This window comes from Camelina sativa, chromosome 19 (assembly GCF_030686135.1).
Source record: "Camelina sativa cultivar CO46 ecotype springtype chromosome 19, ASM3068613v1".
Lineage (NCBI taxonomy): Eukaryota > Viridiplantae > Streptophyta > Magnoliopsida > Brassicales > Brassicaceae > Camelina > Camelina sativa.
Window position 1 is genome coordinate 1,762,176 of NC_141898.1, and position 18,643 is coordinate 1,780,818.

Consider the following 18,643-nt stretch of genomic DNA (forward strand, 5'->3'; position numbering starts at 1 on the left):
TATCCTAAATTTTTATAAAAAACCAAAAAAACCATTCGGTTTTACGGTTTTTAACCAGACCAAACCTAAACCAAATGGTTAATTAAAATAAAAACCAAACGGATTTTTAGACTTAACCATAACCAAACCAAACCATTTATTTTGGTTAGGTTCGGTTCGTTTTTCGGATTTCGGTTTTTTTGTCCACCCCTAGTTTTTTTATTGGTTTGTATGTTGTTGTTGTTGTTATATGATATTTTCCTTTCTTTGTTTTAGTTTATGATCTTTTTACATATTGACAATGATAATAAGTGGATCTTTTCTTTCTGTAGCTAATAAATAGTCACTCAAATGATTAGGATTTTCTGTATTTAATGTCTTAGGTTATAATACAACGCAACAGTGATCTTATTATAGAATGCAGCATATCTACAGTTTAAATACCGATATAGCTATTTTTATGTTTTATTTTTACATTTTCAACTCAACGCATATCGTGGTTTTTAAACAAATAAGTTTACTTTACTATCAAGAGAAACATAATACTTAACATGTTAAATCTTTACAGTTCATTTTTTTTTTCTATTTTAAACCCTTTTGTATTCCTAGGACAATCATAAAACAGATTAATAATCTCACCTCTTTAAGGAAAAGCACAATTTAGGTTAAAAAAATATTTAATAATGCCTGCCACTTGGGTAGACAAAAACATCTAACATTCTTCGGATCCGATTCTTACTTGGAGCTTATTCAACAATATTACAGACTGAACTGATTTGAAATTGTGATAGCCAATCACACGTTAAACTAAAAACTAATGTGTGACTTTTGAATTTATTCATATATTACTACTACATTTTTTGAAATTATCCAAGGTATCTTATTCTTACCAGTGTTACCACTTGTTAACTATCAGAAGAAAAAAAACCCGACCAGAAAACAGTCAAACACGATCGATCAACTCATCAAATATACTATTCTTATACGTAGCTTATATTTTGCACAAAAAAAAATACGCAGCTTCTTTTTTATTTTTATTTTTCGGTTAGATCAGGAAAAATATAGTTGCGTGTCAACGTATAACGTTTAGGGGTTTAAAATCTAGTAGGGTGAATACATATGATTAAAATTTTTGAAGGCCCGAGCGTGTCACGTTTTATATAGCTAGTCATCATCAAATTCATATTAATGCCTAAACATGCAAGGAAAATTATTGTAATGTATGGATTTTTTTTGGGTTAAACGTTAAATTTTATATCAATAAAAAAGGTTTACACATTACAATGTAGACCCAAAAAAACATGCCTAGCTCGATAGAGAGAGCAAACTGGAACATCAAAAACAATTTTACAAGAAGAGTTGAGCCACACTTAAAAGTGGGCTTTGAATACAACCAAAATAGTATCCTAGGAAAGTTGTAGAAGCATCTGGATCCTTCGGCAAGAGGGATATCAGACGGTTACGCATGATGTGGTCAATAGTAACCTTGATCTTGGTAGTAGGGCACGCTGTTGCAGAAAATATTCTGTTGTTACCCTCCTTCCAAATCGTGTAGATGACTAATTGAAGGAGAAGCTTGAGTATTTTGCTCGCATGTCGCGGCGGCGATGACTGCACACTTTGAACCCAAGAGACGGTTGAAGAGAACGATGTGGGGGGGGAGGTTGCAGAGATTTTACCTGCAAAAACCACCCAAAGAGATCTGGAAAACTCACACTAAAAAAACAGGTGATCATGTGAGTCAATACCAGAGGAGCAGAGGACACAATCAGCAGAGACATTCATTCCCCATTGTCGTAGTCGATCTCTCGTGTTGAGCCGGCCAAGAACTGCTAGCCAATGGATGAAAGAAAACAGTGGGACTGCCTCCTTAAACCAGACAGCTTTGTACCAAGGTACCATAGGGACTGACTGCCTGATTTGTTTCCAAGTAGCCTTGCAGGAGAAAAATTTAAAGTAAGACCCCGAAACTTGTGTCTAGTGGTACCAATCAGAACCTCAAGATGAGTCTGGAGGAGCGGCCGCAGACAAACAAATTTGAAGTTGCTCCGCCTGGTGGGACCGAGCATTTGGTAGGAACCACTCACCGTGACAAGTGACTTGTGAAACGGTGGCTTCACGGTTAATGCATAACTGCCGAGGGCCAAGAGGACCAAAAAGATCAATTAACGGACCTAGCATAGTCCAAGAATCAAACCAGAATAAAGTTTTTAACCCATCCCTCATCTGACAACGGATCAGGGTCTTGAAGATAGGCTTTAACTGAATCATCTATCTAATATTCCATGAGAGCCGTGGGGAACTCTCCATCAACAAGTAACTTCTTTGACCAAAAACATTATGGTCAAGCCACTGCACCCATAATGAACCTGATCTCGAGAAAAGCCCCCAAATCTGCTTTAGACGGAAAACAGTTGCAAATTCTTCCAAGGATCACATATCTAGTCCCCCTTCCTCCTTTGTTTTACACAAATCCTTCCAAGCAACCCTTGCACCCTTTGCTGAGGATGTAGCATTATTCCAAAGAAAAGCAGCACACAGGGAGTCCACCTTCTTGTAGAAGCCCTTAGGTAAAACAAAGACTTGGCTCCAGAAATTTACTTTTCCATAGATTACCGAGACTATTAGCCGTATTTTACCTGCATAAGACATATACTTTGCCGTCCAAGAGTGGAGTTGATCTGTTAGCTTTTGGATAAAAGGTTGGAAAAGAGCCTAACCGAATCCCAAGTAGCCTGGAAAGGTTTGCTGCGTCTAAGTCATTGAAACCCCCAAGGAACAGCTCTGATTTTGCAGGGTTCATTTCAATCCCCAAGAAAGAGTGAAACTGCTGAAGGATCTTTGAGATTCCCCTCAAAGAATGTAAAGAACCGTCTGAAAAGATCAACAGATCATCCGCAAACGCTAAATGGGTTAGACAAGGAGAGATGCACAAAGGATGTGCAGAGAACCTGCCTTGTGCTTGACCCAAATTTAGCATTTTTGAAAAGACCTCCATAGCCATAATGAAGAGGTAGGGAGAGATGCAGTCTCCTTGCCTTAGACCTTTCATACCCTTAAAGAAACTAGCGAGCTCACCATTTATAGCGGTAGAGAAACGTGGGGTGGAAATACATTCCTTGATCCAGGTGATGAATAGGCATGGAAAATTTTGAGCTTCAAGGATCTTAAGGATGAAATCCCAGCAGACTGTATCGACAACCCTTCTAATATCAACCTTGAGAAGAGAGCTTTGAGGGCATAAATCTTTCTCATAGTTCTGGATGATCTCTGTTGCTAACAGCACATTTTCACCAATGCTTTGACCGCTTAAAAAAGCAGCGTGGTTTGGCGAGATACAATTGAGCAGGACTCGTTTTAAGCGATTTGCCAGAATCTTAGAGATTAGTTTGTATACGAGGTTGCAGCAACTAATAGGTCGGTAGTCTGAAAGCAAGGATGCCTCGGGTGACTTGAGGATAAGGGTAAGAACCATTGCATTGAGGTCCTTGAGAAGTCTGCCATTTTGACAAAATTCCTGAACAACCAGAGTAAGATCAGCTCCGACCAATGACCAAGAGGATCTATAGAATTCGACAGGGTATCCGTCTGGGCCAAGAGACTTGTTCAAGGGCATTGCAAATAGAGTTTCACGGATTTCCTCGTCAGTGACCTCTCGTAGCAAACTTTCCTTATGAGTGCAGAGCATCTAAACGGGAGGATGTTCTGGAGAAATTCTATGGAGACGGGTGAGGTAGGTAAGTCAGTGGAACCAATCACAGACGTGAAGTACTCCACTGCATGGGCATGCATCTCCGAAGGATCAACAATACGTTTGCCATCATCGTCTGTAAGAAAATGGATATGATTTTGAGAGTTCCTTTGAGCCACGACTTTATGGAAAAATGCTGAGTTCTTATCTCCAAGGTGCAGCCATTGAATACAAGACTTCTGCATAAAGAACTTTTCCTCAGCTAGTTGCAGCCTATTCCACTCCTCCGAGACTAGATTATCTTCTCTTGCTAGAGAGGTGGAGGGGGAGGTCAACAGGCGCCTTTGGATTTTGTGCAACCTCATCGGCTTTTTCCTTAACCCTGGCAGTGATCCCACTATAATGGTTCCTATTCAAACTCTGTAGGCTCGGTTTCAGCAGCTTAAGTGCTCGTGTGAGCTTAAACTGACTGGAACCAATGATATATGGAGCTGACCAATCAGACTCTACTGTTGCCGAGTAATTTGGGTGATCAATGATGTGCAAGAAAAATTTGAATGGTCGCTTGACCACACGATGTAGAGAAGGGACTGAGAACAGACATGGAGAGTGGTCAGACTGACCCGATTCAAGGAATTCTGCATATGCCTCAGGGAAACTCCGAGCCCAATGCTCGTTAATGAGTGCATGGTCAATGCGTTTGGAGATAAGATCTGCTTCCTTGTGGTTCCACCAAGTAAATGGAAGCCCTTTCGATGGGGCTTCAAATAGGTTCGAGGCTTGAAGAGCAAGCTGAAAATCCGAAACACTCTGAAGGTCAATGTCCATCTCTGGAAAACTTGAGTGGTGCTCGCCCCGTAAGATTTGATTGAAATCCCACAAGACAACCCAGGGACTTCTAGATAGAGGGGTAGAATCATGAAGGAGCTTTAACTCCTCCCGCAATGCCACCCGTTCTTCCATGAGGTTGAAACCATACACAAATGACACCGTGAAGGTTATATTCTCAGCCAGGTTGAAAAAACTGCAAGTAATAACCTGTGTTGATATGTTGTAAATCACCATAGAGATTCTTGGATCCCACACAACCACAATTCTCGCCGTATTGTGGCTGTCAAAATTTTCGAAAAACTGCCAACCACGAGGGATAGCTTTACTTACTCTCCTAGAATGCGTAGGTTGAATCTTTGTTTCCAAAAAAGCTCCAAAAAGAGGCTTGTGGATATTAATCCAACTTTTTGTCATCTTGTGTCGTCTATGGCTATTTAAACCTCTGATATTCCATCCAAAAAACATATCTACTTAACTTGATTAGGCACTCGCAGCCTTTGGACTGCTATTCTTCTTCTTTGTGACCAAATTAAATGGGGTCTCCTCGACTGACGGCTGACCTGGATCAGAAGGTGAAGGACCATTTTTGATAGAGACCGGTACAGGATCTTTGAGAGTTATCAGAGTAGTTCCAGCCGAAAGAGAGTTATGCTCCTGAGATTGTTCCTGAGACTTTGAGGCATGAGGGGTTGTTTCTAGGATAGGGAGAGTCCTCTCGCTTGAGGCAGGACGAGGTCCTCTACTCTTTGATCTCCTTCGAGCAGCAGGACCGCGAGACCCGGTTCTCAACTGACTTGATCCCCTAATCTTTGGTACGTCAGGTTGGGAAGAAGCTTTTGGACATGTAGCAGAGATGTGCCCAAACTCTTCACAGGCACGACATTTCGGTGGGAGCCATGGATAGTTCACATCTATCTGGAATTCACGCCCATCACTGTAACCTGAGATGATCTTCGAGGGTAACTCCTCAAGGAGGTTTACTTCAAGTAGGATCTTTGCGACTTCATAAGTTTCTCTCCTTGCTGTCTCAGGATGAAGAGCCTTCGGGTCACCTACGGTAGAGGCAATATGAGACAGGCTCTCGTCATTAAACAGCAGGTACGGGATACCTCTAAACTCCACAATTATTTGAGCTTTTGTGAGGGGTGGCTTTTCCGGGGTGAAATCAGGTGACCACGGGGCCACGAACATAGGATGACCAGCAATGTTCCACATATTTTGACTCAGGAGGATCGCTCGAGTTCGAGGGTTAGGGGTACGCAGAAGGAAAGTACCATGACCTATACGGTGGACAAAGATGTGTGGTCCCGATCGAGCCCATAGAGCGTTAACAACGCCAATAATACGACCCATATCATGAGGAGGGCCATGAAATTGCGCATAGATGTAATCTTTGAATTCCTCTTTAGCTGCGGCAATATTTTCATCCGGGATGAGAATAAAGGGGGCTCCAGAGGCATTCTTTGTGGGATTGCCAATCTTTGATAGGCCAGGGGGTCTCGCCACACTTGCGTACGACGGAGGGGCGACGGTGCCCGAGAATGCGCCTCTTTTGCAGAAGAGGAGGAGGAAGCTAGATCCTCCACTGGAGGGGAAGATAGATCTGGAGGGTTTCCGGAGGATGATTCAACAGACTTCGGAGAGTCATAGGAAGATTTCAGATCCAGATTCAGATATGGGACCAAGAAGAGATCCGGAGAGGAAGCCACCAGGATGGAACTCGGAAGCTGATCTTTCACCGGCGGGTCCGAACTTGACGCTAACCCTTAACGCATTTGAGACTTTAAGGGAGGATTTACTCGGGGCGGGTCGAAGGAAAGGCGGTGGGGGAGGGACAAGAGGGCGAAGTTTCTTCTTCTTACTCATCGGAGGATGTCGGCGAGGGACCGATCCAGCAGAGGAGGGCGGAGGCGAGGGGAACGGGGAGTTGGAAGAGGGGAACGGCGAGTCTTTTAAAATTCACAAACTGACATGGGATATTAATAGCTAGCTAGAAGCAAAACCATGCATGATCATCAGTACAGACTATATACGGTATATATATGAAATACATGTGAATAGTTTTAAAATAGTATGGAGTATTAATGTTGTTCGCTCTACGCCTCTACGATGAAATCATGGTTCTCACTCGAGGTAACCAACTTTTTCTTATATTATGTATCTTTCGTATAAACTATATTATGGATCTGGCCGTTTTTGCTTTCAAATTTCTATTATATATATGTTGGATTTCGACTTTTTTTTTTTTTTTTTTTCTAATTTATCTTGAAACAAAATTCTATTAATTTCTATTAATTCTGAAATTATAAAGTTATGAATCCTAATATTATTATAAATTTATATATGGTAAAAATAAGTTGTTCTTAGTACTTGAATTCATTTAATATAATCTTCATTTACCTGAATCTTTTCTTATTAATATAATCTTCAAACCAACACTTATATCAAACAAAATAAAGTGTGCAGGCTATTTTTATCACTGAAGTATAAATGATCATCTATTATTTCGAGAAAAAACAGTAATAAATACATTTTGACAAAAAGAAAAAAGTTCGTACAAAATTAAAAAAACTATATGTATATATTTAAGTTGTTTTTATTACAAAACATTAGTTTCAAGAAGGGAGTATAAAATTAGTTTATTACTTCACAAATAAACTACAAATTTTAAAGTGCATTGAAATTTTTTAATTATCAAGAGTTTTTCTTACAATCATGTAAACGAATAAGTTAAATAATTCCTCAATAAATATATTAACAATTATATGTACATTTTATATATAATTGTCCTTACTTTTTTTGTTGTATTGCTGACAAATTCCACCATATCCAACAAGTATGTCTTTAGTGAACACACCACTAAAGTTGACCCTTTATGTAAGAAAAAATGTGATTTTAAGAGATTTTTTTTTTGGTACGATGATCTCCAAATTTGCAACTCACAATGAAGGTGTAGTGTAGTTTTTTACTACTTATATTGTGTACCATGTGGTAAATTGTAAATAGATTTTAAAATTAATATGTTGTCACATGCATATACAGAAAAACTTATAGCAACAACACACTTTTTTTTTCTAAAAACATCACTACTTGAACATCAATTTATTTTTAATATCATAGTACAGAAATACAAACACATCTAATCCAAAGCAATCATCTTTTAAACTCAGAACTGTAAGAAAACCTTGTGCGGTTTGTATGGGACAAAACGGGCTGGCTACTTGTAAATTTTAAGTTACATAATTGAGCTGCTGCATCGTCCAAGCACAGAACATGCCTCTCTCTCTTCCCTAACTAAATCATTTCGTTGACTCAAGCCATGACAAAGATCCAGCGATCAAGAACTTGCTAGGTAACGTCCCTGGCGATGGTGCTAAATACGTTATCTTCTTCCTCGGTATATCAACTTCAGTCACATACACAAAACCAGAAACATTGCTGCATCATCAAACACAAAACCATATCAGATACAAAGAAAAAAACATCAAAAACGCAAGGACCAAAAGAAACAAAAGCTTTTGATTTTGGAAACAGCGAGAACGTTTAGAGATTACCTTGAGACAATCTGGTCTGGTTCTTCAGCGTATGAGACAGCCAGAACAGAATGCAGCAGATCCCGGTTATCAATATTTACAGGCGTCACCCTCAACGGATTTGAAACCCGGTCAGACCCTATTGGCAGAGCTGACATTGGAGCTTGTGGTCCACCACCAATTCGGAACACTTGCAGATCACTAAAACTCGATGTATTGGCATACGGAGAGAGTTCTTTCGATAGACCGTAAAAATACTCCTGGAAAATTAAGTTTTCTAGTTTATGAGTTTCACTTCCAAAGACATGAAAATTAGATATTAAAAGATATGAGACTGAAAATATTTACCTGAATCATAGAAGTCCTAGAACTTTGACGGAATTCTCTGGCCCTAGCTACAACTCCACCAGACTTGTGAAGTTTCACGACGTCAACATTACTCTTACTTCTACTAAGGAAGTCTTTAAGCCTACTGAAGAGTTTTTCCTGACCCAATACTAGTACAACCGAGGCGTTGAATGTGTCTATTGCATGTAGAAGCAGCTGCAAAAACAACGCAAATACAAATTTTTAACAGACGTTAGCACAACGAAAAATCCACTAAAAAAGGAGCTATTTTTACTAGAAAATACGCTAAAAAGGAGCTAATTTTTTACCTCATAACCCGGACCCTCGATCCATCCCATTGTGTTGATCACCATTCCAGCAGCTCGAGATTCAGGGTTTCCAACAAACTGTCTCTCCAGAACTTGAGCAAGCTCTTTCACCAGAGTTTTGTACAATTCAATGTTGACACTGAGGAAGCCACCATATAAAGTTTTAAAATTACTCATTGAGTGAAAGAACATATGATATGATGGGGAAGAGAAATTTGAAAATCACTTACCTAGGTGTGATGTGGCCGTAGTAGTATACAAGGGCCATATCAAGAGTAAACCCTTCAACTGGATCCAGTGGCATTTCAATAGGGGTAGCAGCAATCGATCCCGGTATTGTAATTGACCCTTGGCCAACATCAAGGTCAACAAATGTAGGTTTCCATCCTTGTTTAGCTGCCCAACTAAGAAGCATCTTTGTCAATGTGCTCTTCCCAGAATCGACAGGCCCTACTACAATAACCCTAGGTCCCTGCATTAAGTGAATTCTTAAAACCAAGTGTTTAAAACTTTGCCACTATTGGAATACAATAACATGATTATCGAGGAAAAGTACCTGAGAAGATTCTGGTTCATTGGATGTGGAAGCTTTGGCAAAACGTCTCCTAGCATCTAGTACTGCGTGTACATTAATGTAGCTGACCATCGGTGTCTAGAAACGAAGACATTGTTAGTTGATATATTTTGCTCTCTAAAATATCTGAAGGATATGTGGGAATGAAACAAGTAAACCTACCTCATCTGCTGTATAGTCAGTTTCCGTGACACCATCCATCTCAATTGTCGCTCCATACCAGGTGAAAACCTAATAATAATCAAAAGGCACAACAGCAAGCAAGGTGTTTCAGAGCTATGATCAGAAACAAACTGGGCAGAGTAACATTTATCATAAATCTAAATACAACCCACTTAATAATTATTTTTACATAAACCTTGGGTCTTTTATCCAACCCAAACCTAATCAAAGTTCACTGGCAAAGTATGTACCTTTCAAGAAAGATAACCACAACTTAAACCAAATCAAGAAAGGCTTGTTATTTTCTAACAACCAAAACCCCAATACCAAATATGTTACCAACAAGCTCACTGTATCTATTAGCCATAAGCATAATAATGACTTGCAAACGCTCTGAGAACCAAGGGACTGAATTTATAGGTAGAAAAAAAAGAACATACCGCAAATTTGAGGCGAGGAGGAAACGTACGCCAGATTTCAGGAGGCAGTTCAGAGCTGAAAATCTCAGCGGTACCGCTGACCAAACGGAGTCTGAGAGGCTCCTCAGAGACTTCGATCCTGAGCTCGCTTTCTCTCTCCAATTTCACTTGCTTCAGATTACCAGACCCGGGAACAGCGCCAGTCATAGCCGGTGGATTCATTGACGGACCACCGTAAGCCATTGCTTTCACTCGGACACAATTGCCTCACCTTAGACCTTCACTCCGAGTAATAGGAGCTCTCTTCACCTTAAACGCTCTCTTCACACACAATTGCCTGTGATTGCTCTTCTTCTTCTTCTTCAGCCTATAACAAAAGTACAATCTAAGTAAACAAAAATAGGAAACAGAGAAGAAAGATGCAAACTTTGCTAGATTTACACACCGTCTTTGATCAGTAGTAACAGAGAAAGATAATATCTAAAAATCGAGAGAGCCACTGATTTCTATACCCAGAAACGAACAAGAGAGAGATGAACTTACCCACAATGGCCAACGGAGAGAAGACCAACGGCGGCGAATATATGACCGGCGGCTATAAGACGGTGACGAGAGGAAGGAGGTTGAGAACTTGAGATTCGCAAACGTGTGGTGGTTTGTGGGAGAAACAGAGTTAAAAACTTAAAAACTGAAATCGTAGTTTTAGTTTAGGGTTAATATCGCTTTTTATTGTGGATTTTTTAATTTCCTTTTTTAGACAAGGGTAAAATTGTAAAACAGTTCTCAATCGACAAAACAAATTACCATTTAAAAAAATAAGGAATTCTAACTAGGAACTGTAAATACAAATATAATTGTGATTACATGTAAATATCACAAAAGGGGATATTATCTTAAAACATGTTTCGATTAATTATTTGTAAACATATCACTCAAAAGTAAAATCATCTTCAAGTTTTTAATCCAAATTCCTTTTTTTTTTTTTTTTTAATCCTGTCAATAAGAGCAAAAAAACAAAAACAAAAATTAAGACTTTAAAATTAAAATTAGGAGTAAAAATGTAAATAATACAAAATTACCTTATCGCCCTTTAGGATTTACAATCTGAGAGAAGATTCCACTGCTATCTTCCGAAGAAAGATCACTCACGTCGTCTCTGCCGGCAACGTTAACCGCCGCCATGCCTCCTCCATCGCCGACATCCTCGGAGCTTCCTCCACGATTCGGAGTCCGACGAGTCCCGTCGGCAGTTTCTTGAAGCTGAAGCGCGAATTCAAGATTCCACAAAACATCTCCCATCGTCGGCCGTTCTAATCCACTGTCTGAGAGACACTTCTCCGCCGTGTCTGCAAATTTCTTCAAACACTCCGAATTGATCTTCCCTTTCAGATTCGGATCTATTATATCATCTAGTGTTCCTCTACGTTTGCAGTTCATTGCCCAATCTCCGAGACTCACTTGTTCTTTGGGCAGATTTGGGTTCAGCGCTGGTCTTGCGCACAAGATTTCAAACAGGACAACTCCGAATGAGTAAACATCTGACTTCTCAGTCAGTTGCTGTCTTCTGAAATATTCAGGATCTAAATATCCGAAACTACCTTTGACGACGGTTGTTACATGTCCTCCGTTCATGTTTGGTCCTGTTTTTGATAACCCAAAGTCTGAAACTTTAGCTACCCAGTTCTCATCTACGAGGATGTTAGTTGTTTTCACGTCTCTGTGTATGATCGTGTACTTTGCTCCTGTGTGAAGGTAATGTAATCCTCTAGCTGCTCCGATTGCTATCTCTAGCCTTCGTTTCCAAGTTAACTGTGGTTTCTTTGTGTTGTATAGATGTTCACGAAGTGTTCCAAGTGCCATGTAATCATATATGAGACACATTTCTCCTCCATCTTCGCAGTATCCTATCAAGGAGACTAAGTGTTTGTGTCTTAGTCTTGAGAGAAGTTCTATTTCTGTCTCGAACTCGTTGAGTCCTTGTTCTGAGTTCGGGTTTGATCTTTTCACCGCCACTTTTGTTGTGCCGTCTATAACTCCTTTGTAGACTTTACCAAAACCTCCAACTCCAATGACGTTGGAATCATCGAAGTTTTGAGTTCCGTGTTTGATTTCAGGCAAAGAGAATCTACGGCATAAACCTGCTGCAAGATTGGATAAGTGACTTCCGTTGTTGCTCTTCCCTGAGATGGTTGATTTGGCTCCTGATGTGGTGGAGTTTCCATATATAGGAAGCCAGCTTGATGTGTGAGAATCGCCTCCTTGATATCTCCGTTTCTTTTGGTATACCGTGAAACACAAAGCACAAAGTAAAACCGCTGCAACTCCTCCTGCCGAGCCAATGATGAAAGCAGTTGTCTTTCCGCTTTTGAATTCTTTTTTAACCTCTGCCTCAGCTTGCATAGGAGACGGCTGTGGGTTTGGACCCGCAAGATTTTTCATGGTGTCCATCTTGAAAATCTCTAACCCGTTAAGCTGTGAATCATAATATTCCGGTTGACCAAACGTTGATGGAGTCATCTGAAGTGTAATCTCTTCACCTCCGTTGTTACCATCAACATATATTGCATAGTCTTTGTAAGTAGGGACTCCTTTTTCTCCAGTCCATCCTATTATATCTGCAGGAGTGGTATCTGCTTGCGCTGTTCTGTTATTGATGTAAATGTTGAAAGCTTTTTGGTTGATCTTGGAAAGCTGGAATTCACAGAAATGAAGTCTAAAGATGTAAGTGAAGTTTTTATCAATCTGGAACATCCATGTAAGATTGGATTTGAGGTTGATATCTCCGTTCGGGCCTTGAGATCTTGCTGTTTTGTACACATCAGCTGGAGCTACAGACACCGGCATTTTCTGGTAATTGATCCTAAAATTGTTGCTTGCTTGAAGTGTAACACCAAGACCCGCACTAAAGATGTAAGGTGCATCGTTGTACCAAGTTCTTGCTAACCCACCAGAGTCTTGGCTTCCAGGGATGTCTTGACCACCAACATTAAGCCTAAACATTGACTGAAGATTTGATGTCTTGGCATCAACTGTCTGATCTGCGAAACCAACAAGAACCGCCGTATCAAACAGTTCTGGCATTTGAATCACCTCGATACCGTTTATAAAGGCGAATGTGTCTTTATGCTTGTCTGATGGGGTAAATGTGATGCTCAAAACATCTTTGGCGGTGGGTGCAAGAGAATATTCTTTAACCAGATAAGCTTGTGTCAAAGCTTGACACGTAATCTCAGCGCTAAAATTGCTCAATAGGATAACATCGTTAGCAGCCACAGCAAAATACGAGTTTGAAATGTTGAGACCAGTGTACGTTGATGGGTAGAAATGTAACCGGAGGAAATATCTTTGGTCTCCTTTAACCGGGATTTCATAAGTTGCTGGAGCCGTAAAGATTCTGGCTGTCATATAAGGAACTGTTGAGAGAAGTGAAGGGTCTTGATATGTAGCTGTTGCGTGAACTGAGTTTCCTGTCTTTAGAAACTTTGTATCTGGTTCCCATTTTTTCTTGTCTGGGTCAGTCGAAGCTTCTGATGCCCCGCAGCCCAGCGCGAAATCCTGACCGTTACATCTAGTTGGAGATATCAGGAGAAGCGTGAGAGGCAAGAGGAAAAAGAGAACTCGAGTTTTCCCGTTCATGGCTGACACATCAACGGGTATAAACTCTCTGGCTCAAGGAAAAATCGCAAGAGCGAAGATCAAGAGGGTGATTGATCACTTTTATGCCTGGAAACAAATTGGAAGCTCTATATCTTATTTTCTCTATAACCTAACCATGGAAACTCAAAACAAGACTTGCATGGAACAACAAGAAGCAAAAAAAATGTAGGCAAGACAAGAATCTAAAGGTAGGCTTTTCTTTTCTTTTCTTTCTATTTTGTTTAGTTTGTTTTCTCTACAATGAGGTTACTGTTTTTTTCTTTCTTCTCAATCTCCGTTGTTTTGTCTGGAAGAGAAACAGAAGTAGTTAGAAAAAATTCATGGCAGAGAGGATTACTCGAACAAGCTATGTTTAGCATATTGTTGTTAAAAAGAAAATAAAAGACGTGTTTTTTCCTTTTACTACAACATGAATTTATCGAATCTAAATATAGAAACTTGTTTCAAACAATGTTACAAGCTTTTGAAGTTTTGATTTGATCGAGCTATACTAGGATAAAATTTTGAAATTCTTTTCTTAGAATGGTCAAGGATGTAAACAAAGAAAGTCTCCGAAAGATCTGGATGAGTCAATCATCAAATTTAAACAATGGAGGAAAATAGCTTTTTTGACCTCTATACATTGCATAGATCAGTGGTTGAAATTATTTTGCTATACTCCATTAAAGCACCTCGAGTCTTCTAAAAGTGTTATCTGGTCGGGTTGGGCAAAATTCTACTAGAGAAGATCATAAAGAAGACATATCTGATCAACCCGACCCATTATAACCTCTTTGTTGGCCGCGTAATATGTTGGCACGCGGCCATCAGACAAAGAACATACATAAAATATTTACAAGATTCAAAGCCCTTAGCTTTGGTAATCTCTTAAAGAGGTAAACGAAACCAGAAAGAAGAACCCTTAATCTGCATTTTACAAGCCACACCTCTTCATCACACATTAACTTCCGGTCATTCTGCTTTATATACACAACAAGTGAAAACCAAAAAAAAAGAAATGGTGAGAAGAAGAGAAGGCCTTACATTGCCAATCTTAAGATCAACATTTCCAGAGGTCAAAACAACAACAACAACACCGGTGGCCTCACAGAAACCAAAACAGCGGTTATCAAAACAACTCTCTATGTGTGAAACACCAAGAGACGTTGCTTGGGAAAGAAGAAGACGTCAGATGATAATGGTTCAAGAAAAGAAGCTGCTTCATAAAGGCATTTCAGATGATATTAGTGTACAAATGAAACTAACGGATGAGGATTTAAACGAGCTAAAGGGATCGATTGAGCTAGGTTTCGGTTTCAATGAAGAAGCAGGACAAAAGCTATGCAATACATTACCAGCTCTTGATCTTTACTTTGCAGTGAATCGTCAGCTCTCACCTCTCCCTTCACCTAGCAGCAGCCGTAGCAGCAGCGTATCTGCATCAACCTTTTCGAACAGTATACCGTGTAGTCCCAAAAAAACTGATTCAGATTCATTAAAGATCTTATGCCCAGGTAATAAAAGATTCAAAAAAAGGTCCTTCTTACAATGCTTAAAAGCATGAGTTTTAATTTGATGTTTTGTCGGGTTTTTTATTTCTTGGTAGGGGATGATCCTCAACAAATGAAGCAGAGATTGAGACACTGGGCACAAGCAGTAGCATGCTCTGTTATGCAGTCTTATTGATGAGTGTATATGTGATTGTAAGCTTCAATATTTTCTTTTGAGAGATAGGAGAAACAAATCCTTTATAAATTAGGATCCTCAAAATAGAAAATTTTGAAAAAAGAAGAAGAAGATTATGGCTTTGTATATACTCTGTAAAGGGAACACAAGATGAGAAAGAAAAAAAACCTCTTGTTCATAAGCTGTATACAAAAACAAAACGATTACAATATGATCTTGAATTGGATAAATAAAATGAACTTTTTCAGATAGTCGATTTGTCTAACAATTTGTCTTTTTTTTTTTTTTGTTGATCTTAACTCTAAATTTAGAAGCTACCCATTGGGCCTCTAAAGATGAGCAAATTTGCATCTATGATTTGAGAAGTCGGGTGTATGTTTAAAGTAAATAAATTATAGGGTGCGTTTCGTAATAGTTAAAAATATCTGAGGGTGTAAATTTCAAAACTATCAAAAGATTATAAAAAAACACTCCTCTCTCGAATCTTCTTCTTAAAACCTAGAAGCCTCAAGCCTCTCTGACTCCGAGCTTTCTTCAGATTTTCTGATAATTAGACACAAACTCCGGTATCGACGAACCAAACTAACTGGAGAGATATCCGAAAACTCACTTCCAAGTTTCATTAACTTATCAGGGACACACAAGTTAGGGCTTAGTATCTGCTATGGCTCCTGATGCTTCTACTGCTCTTGCAGGTCTGCTCTCTTCCTGCTATACTATATGTTTCGAATGAATGATGTATCGATCTCTGTCTTTGAACGCGTTTCAATTCTAGATTCCTTGATGGGTTCTCTTAGTTTTCTTTAGTTAAATTGATCTGATGGACAAGTTCGTTTTTTTTCTTCCGTTTTGTATTAGTTTCAATCAAAGTAGATAAGAATTGAAGTTGAACACTTGCTGGGAGAGTCTTAAGTTTTCTAGCTAGTTTGAATGTCTAATTTGTTTCTTCTTTGAATTCTTACTCCAGCGAGGGAGAAAGTTCAGCAATTTCTGAATGCAGCTTGTACAGGGAACCTTGAATTCCTCAAGAGTAAGTTCTCTTTTTTGGCTTTTTTTTTTTTTGTTTTTTTTCTCAATAAGCAGTGATTTGTTTTGTCTACTGATATGACTTCTCCAAGCAGAGGTTGCTAAGGAGCTTGATGAAGGAAAAGACTTGACAAAAACTGTGGAGAGTATTAAAGACGCAAACAAACGTGGGGCGCTTCACTTTGCTGCAAGAGAAGGGCAAACTGATATATGCAGATATCTTTTAGAAGAGCTGAAACTCAATGCTGATGCAAAAGATGAAGCTGGTTTGTTGTGTTCTTTGTATTACTACACTTTGCTTTTGTATTCCCAAATTCATTAATTTGAAACTTGATCTGCGAGATTGTTATGGTTTTTGCAGGGGATACTGCGCTTGTTCATGCTGCAAGACAAGGACAGATTGGAACGGCGAAGTATCTTTTAGAGCACGGAGCTGACCCTAATATAGCAAGTGAACTAGGAGCCACAGCATTGCATCATGCGGCTGGGACTGGTTGGTTATCAGTTTCCCTGTTACTAATTTGATTTCAACTTTTTCCAGTCATGCAGTGTTCTGTTTTACTTATTATGTCTTCTCTATACATTTATTAGGAGAAATCGAGTTGCTAAAGGAATTGCTCTCCAGAGGTGTTCCTGTTGATTCTGAAAGTGAATCTGGCACGCCATTAATCTGGGCTGCTGGCCACGACCAAAATGATGTTGTGGAAGTCCTGTTACAACACAATGCCAACGTAAACTTTTTTTGTATATCTCTATTTAATGATCCATCTGGAACCGTACTTTCCAATAAACCTTAAAAAATAAATTCTTCGTTTGGTGATTCTGCAGCCTAATGCTGAGACTGAAGATGATATCACTCCGTTGTTATCTGCAGTGGCTGCTGGTTCTCTAGCATGCTTAGAGTTGTTGGTCAAGGTATGAATGACATCTTCTTAATCTCTTGTATTGCGTTGGTTCAGTTACCAAGCATCTGAAATCCGAGCTAACACAATAATGTTCTTTTCGTTTCTACAGGCAGGTGCCAAAGCTAACGTTTTTGCTGGTGGTGCAACTCCATTGCACATTGCGGCTGATATTGGAAACCTTGAGCTAATCAACTGTTTACTTAAAGCTGGGGCTGATCCAAATCAGAAAGACGAGGTAAAACCAACTTGGAAATCAGTTCATTAGCAAATTGCTCATTTGATCCGATATGAAACAATTCTTGTCTAACTTTGCTGATTTTACCGTAAACTCTCAGGAAGGCAACAAGCCTATTGAAGTTGCGGCTGCTAGAGACAACAGAAAGGTTGTTGAGATCCTCTTCCCGTTGACAACAAAACTCGAATCTGTTTCGGACTGGACAGTAGATGGAATTCTCGCTCACATGAAAGCAAACAAAGTATGTATATTACATCTGTCCTGGTTTTCAATCTCAATTACTTTGATACATCTTGTCTGAAACAACTTAAAACATATTCAGGAACAAGAGGAAAACGCAAACAAGTTGAAATCCGGAGAGACCGGGATCAAAAGAGATCTTCCTGAGGTACTTCATACTTTGATTGATATGCATTTCTCTTACATTGAGTTGTTTTGAGTACTTAAAGAAGATTATCATTTGTAACTTCCACAGGTCTCCCCAGAAGCAAAGGCGAAAGCTGCAGAAGCAAAAGCAAGAGGACAAGACGCCTTTCACAGAAAAGATTTCCAGATGGCTATTGACGCTTACACACAAGTATTCAACTCTAAAACTTCTAAAAATCAGAACAAGATTCTTAATTTAGGCATATATGTGATTTTGTTGAATTTTTGTTTGAACATAGGCAATTGATTTTGACCCAACGGATCATACCTTATACTCAAACCGAAGCCTCTGCTGGTTGCGGTTAGGACAAGCTGAGCATGCCTTATCCGATGCCAAAGCCTGCAGAGAACTAAAGCCTGATTGGCCTAAAGCTTGTTTCAGAGAAGGCGCTGCTCTACGTTTGCTACAGGTAAGAACCATCTATTTCCACTAAAAAGATTTGATCTTTAATCATTGAAACTGTATGATTCACCGAGTTTCTCATGAATCCCCAGCGGTTTGAGGAGGCAGCCAATGCTTTTTACGATTGAGTATTGCTTAGCCCTGAAAGCAAGGAGCTCGTTGATGCTTTCAGGTTCGTGAGAAACGCTTATGATGTTTTTGTTTCCTTATCGTGTTTCAAGATAAATGATGTTTGTTACCTCTCTTTTCTGCTACAGAGAAGCTGTAGATGCAGGAAGGAAGTTTCATGGGAAGGATGAGGTAAAGGCGAAATCATAAGATCTAGATGGCTCCATTTAGTTTCTGTATGAAGTTTTGATCTGCTTCTTATCTTATTCTCCCTCATGTGCACTTGCTTGCTTAATGGTACTGTAATATTTTTTAGGAACCAAGTTTTGTTTGTGGTCGGATTTTTTATTATTGTGAACCCTAACCCGAAAAT

General features: G+C 39.4%; 2 protein-coding genes and 1 pseudogene across 3 annotated transcripts; 1 reads left to right on the forward strand and 2 right to left on the reverse strand.

Annotated features, from left to right (window-relative positions):
* Positions 1-7,490: 7,490 nt before the first annotated feature.
* On the reverse strand, positions 7,491-10,543 carry LOC104764097 (protein CLP1 homolog). The gene is made up of 9 exons (XM_010487549.2): positions 10,389-10,543; positions 9,867-10,212; positions 9,427-9,495; positions 9,247-9,342; positions 8,921-9,162; positions 8,691-8,829; positions 8,383-8,577; positions 8,056-8,294; positions 7,491-7,939 (listed from the first exon to the last, which is right to left on the reverse strand). Exons 2-9 carry the CDS (start codon positions 10,086-10,088, stop codon positions 7,801-7,803), a joined length of 1,341 nt encoding a protein of 446 aa, XP_010485851.1. The 5' UTR covers positions 10,089-10,212; positions 10,389-10,543; the 3' UTR covers positions 7,491-7,800.
* Positions 10,544-10,632: 89 nt separating this feature from the next.
* On the reverse strand, positions 10,633-13,959 carry LOC104764098 (receptor-like protein kinase ANXUR1 pseudogene; annotated as a pseudogene). The gene is made up of 2 exons (XR_015590744.1): positions 10,925-13,959; positions 10,633-10,838 (listed from the first exon to the last, which is right to left on the reverse strand). The product of XR_015590744.1 is annotated as a receptor-like protein kinase ANXUR1 pseudogene (transcript).
* Positions 13,960-14,144: 185 nt separating this feature from the next.
* Positions 14,145-18,621, forward strand: LOC104764100 (uncharacterized). Its single transcript, XM_010487552.2, is given in 16 exon segments — positions 14,145-14,995; positions 15,088-15,157; positions 15,706-15,766; positions 15,769-15,862; positions 16,135-16,197; positions 16,289-16,459; positions 16,555-16,686; positions 16,785-16,924; positions 17,022-17,108; positions 17,208-17,333; positions 17,434-17,574; positions 17,656-17,721; positions 17,809-17,910; positions 17,999-18,169; positions 18,255-18,334; positions 18,420-18,621. Coding segments are annotated over 16 exon segments (2,061 nt in total). The 5' UTR covers positions 14,145-14,499; the 3' UTR covers positions 18,481-18,621.
* Positions 18,622-18,643: the final 22 nt, after the last annotated feature.

Coding starts and splice junctions, on each gene's coding strand:
- LOC104764097 (XM_010487549.2), bottom strand. CDS start 10,088: ATGGCTTACGGTGGTCCGTCAATGAATCCACCGGCTATGACTGGCGCT. Junction 9,343..9,426: donor CTGACTATACAGCAGATGAG/GTAGGTTTACTT, acceptor CTTCGTTTCTAG/ACACCGATGGTCAGCTACAT. Junction 8,830..8,920: donor TACGGCCACATCACACCTAG/GTAAGTGATTTT, acceptor TGGCTTCCTCAG/TGTCAACATTGAATTGTACA.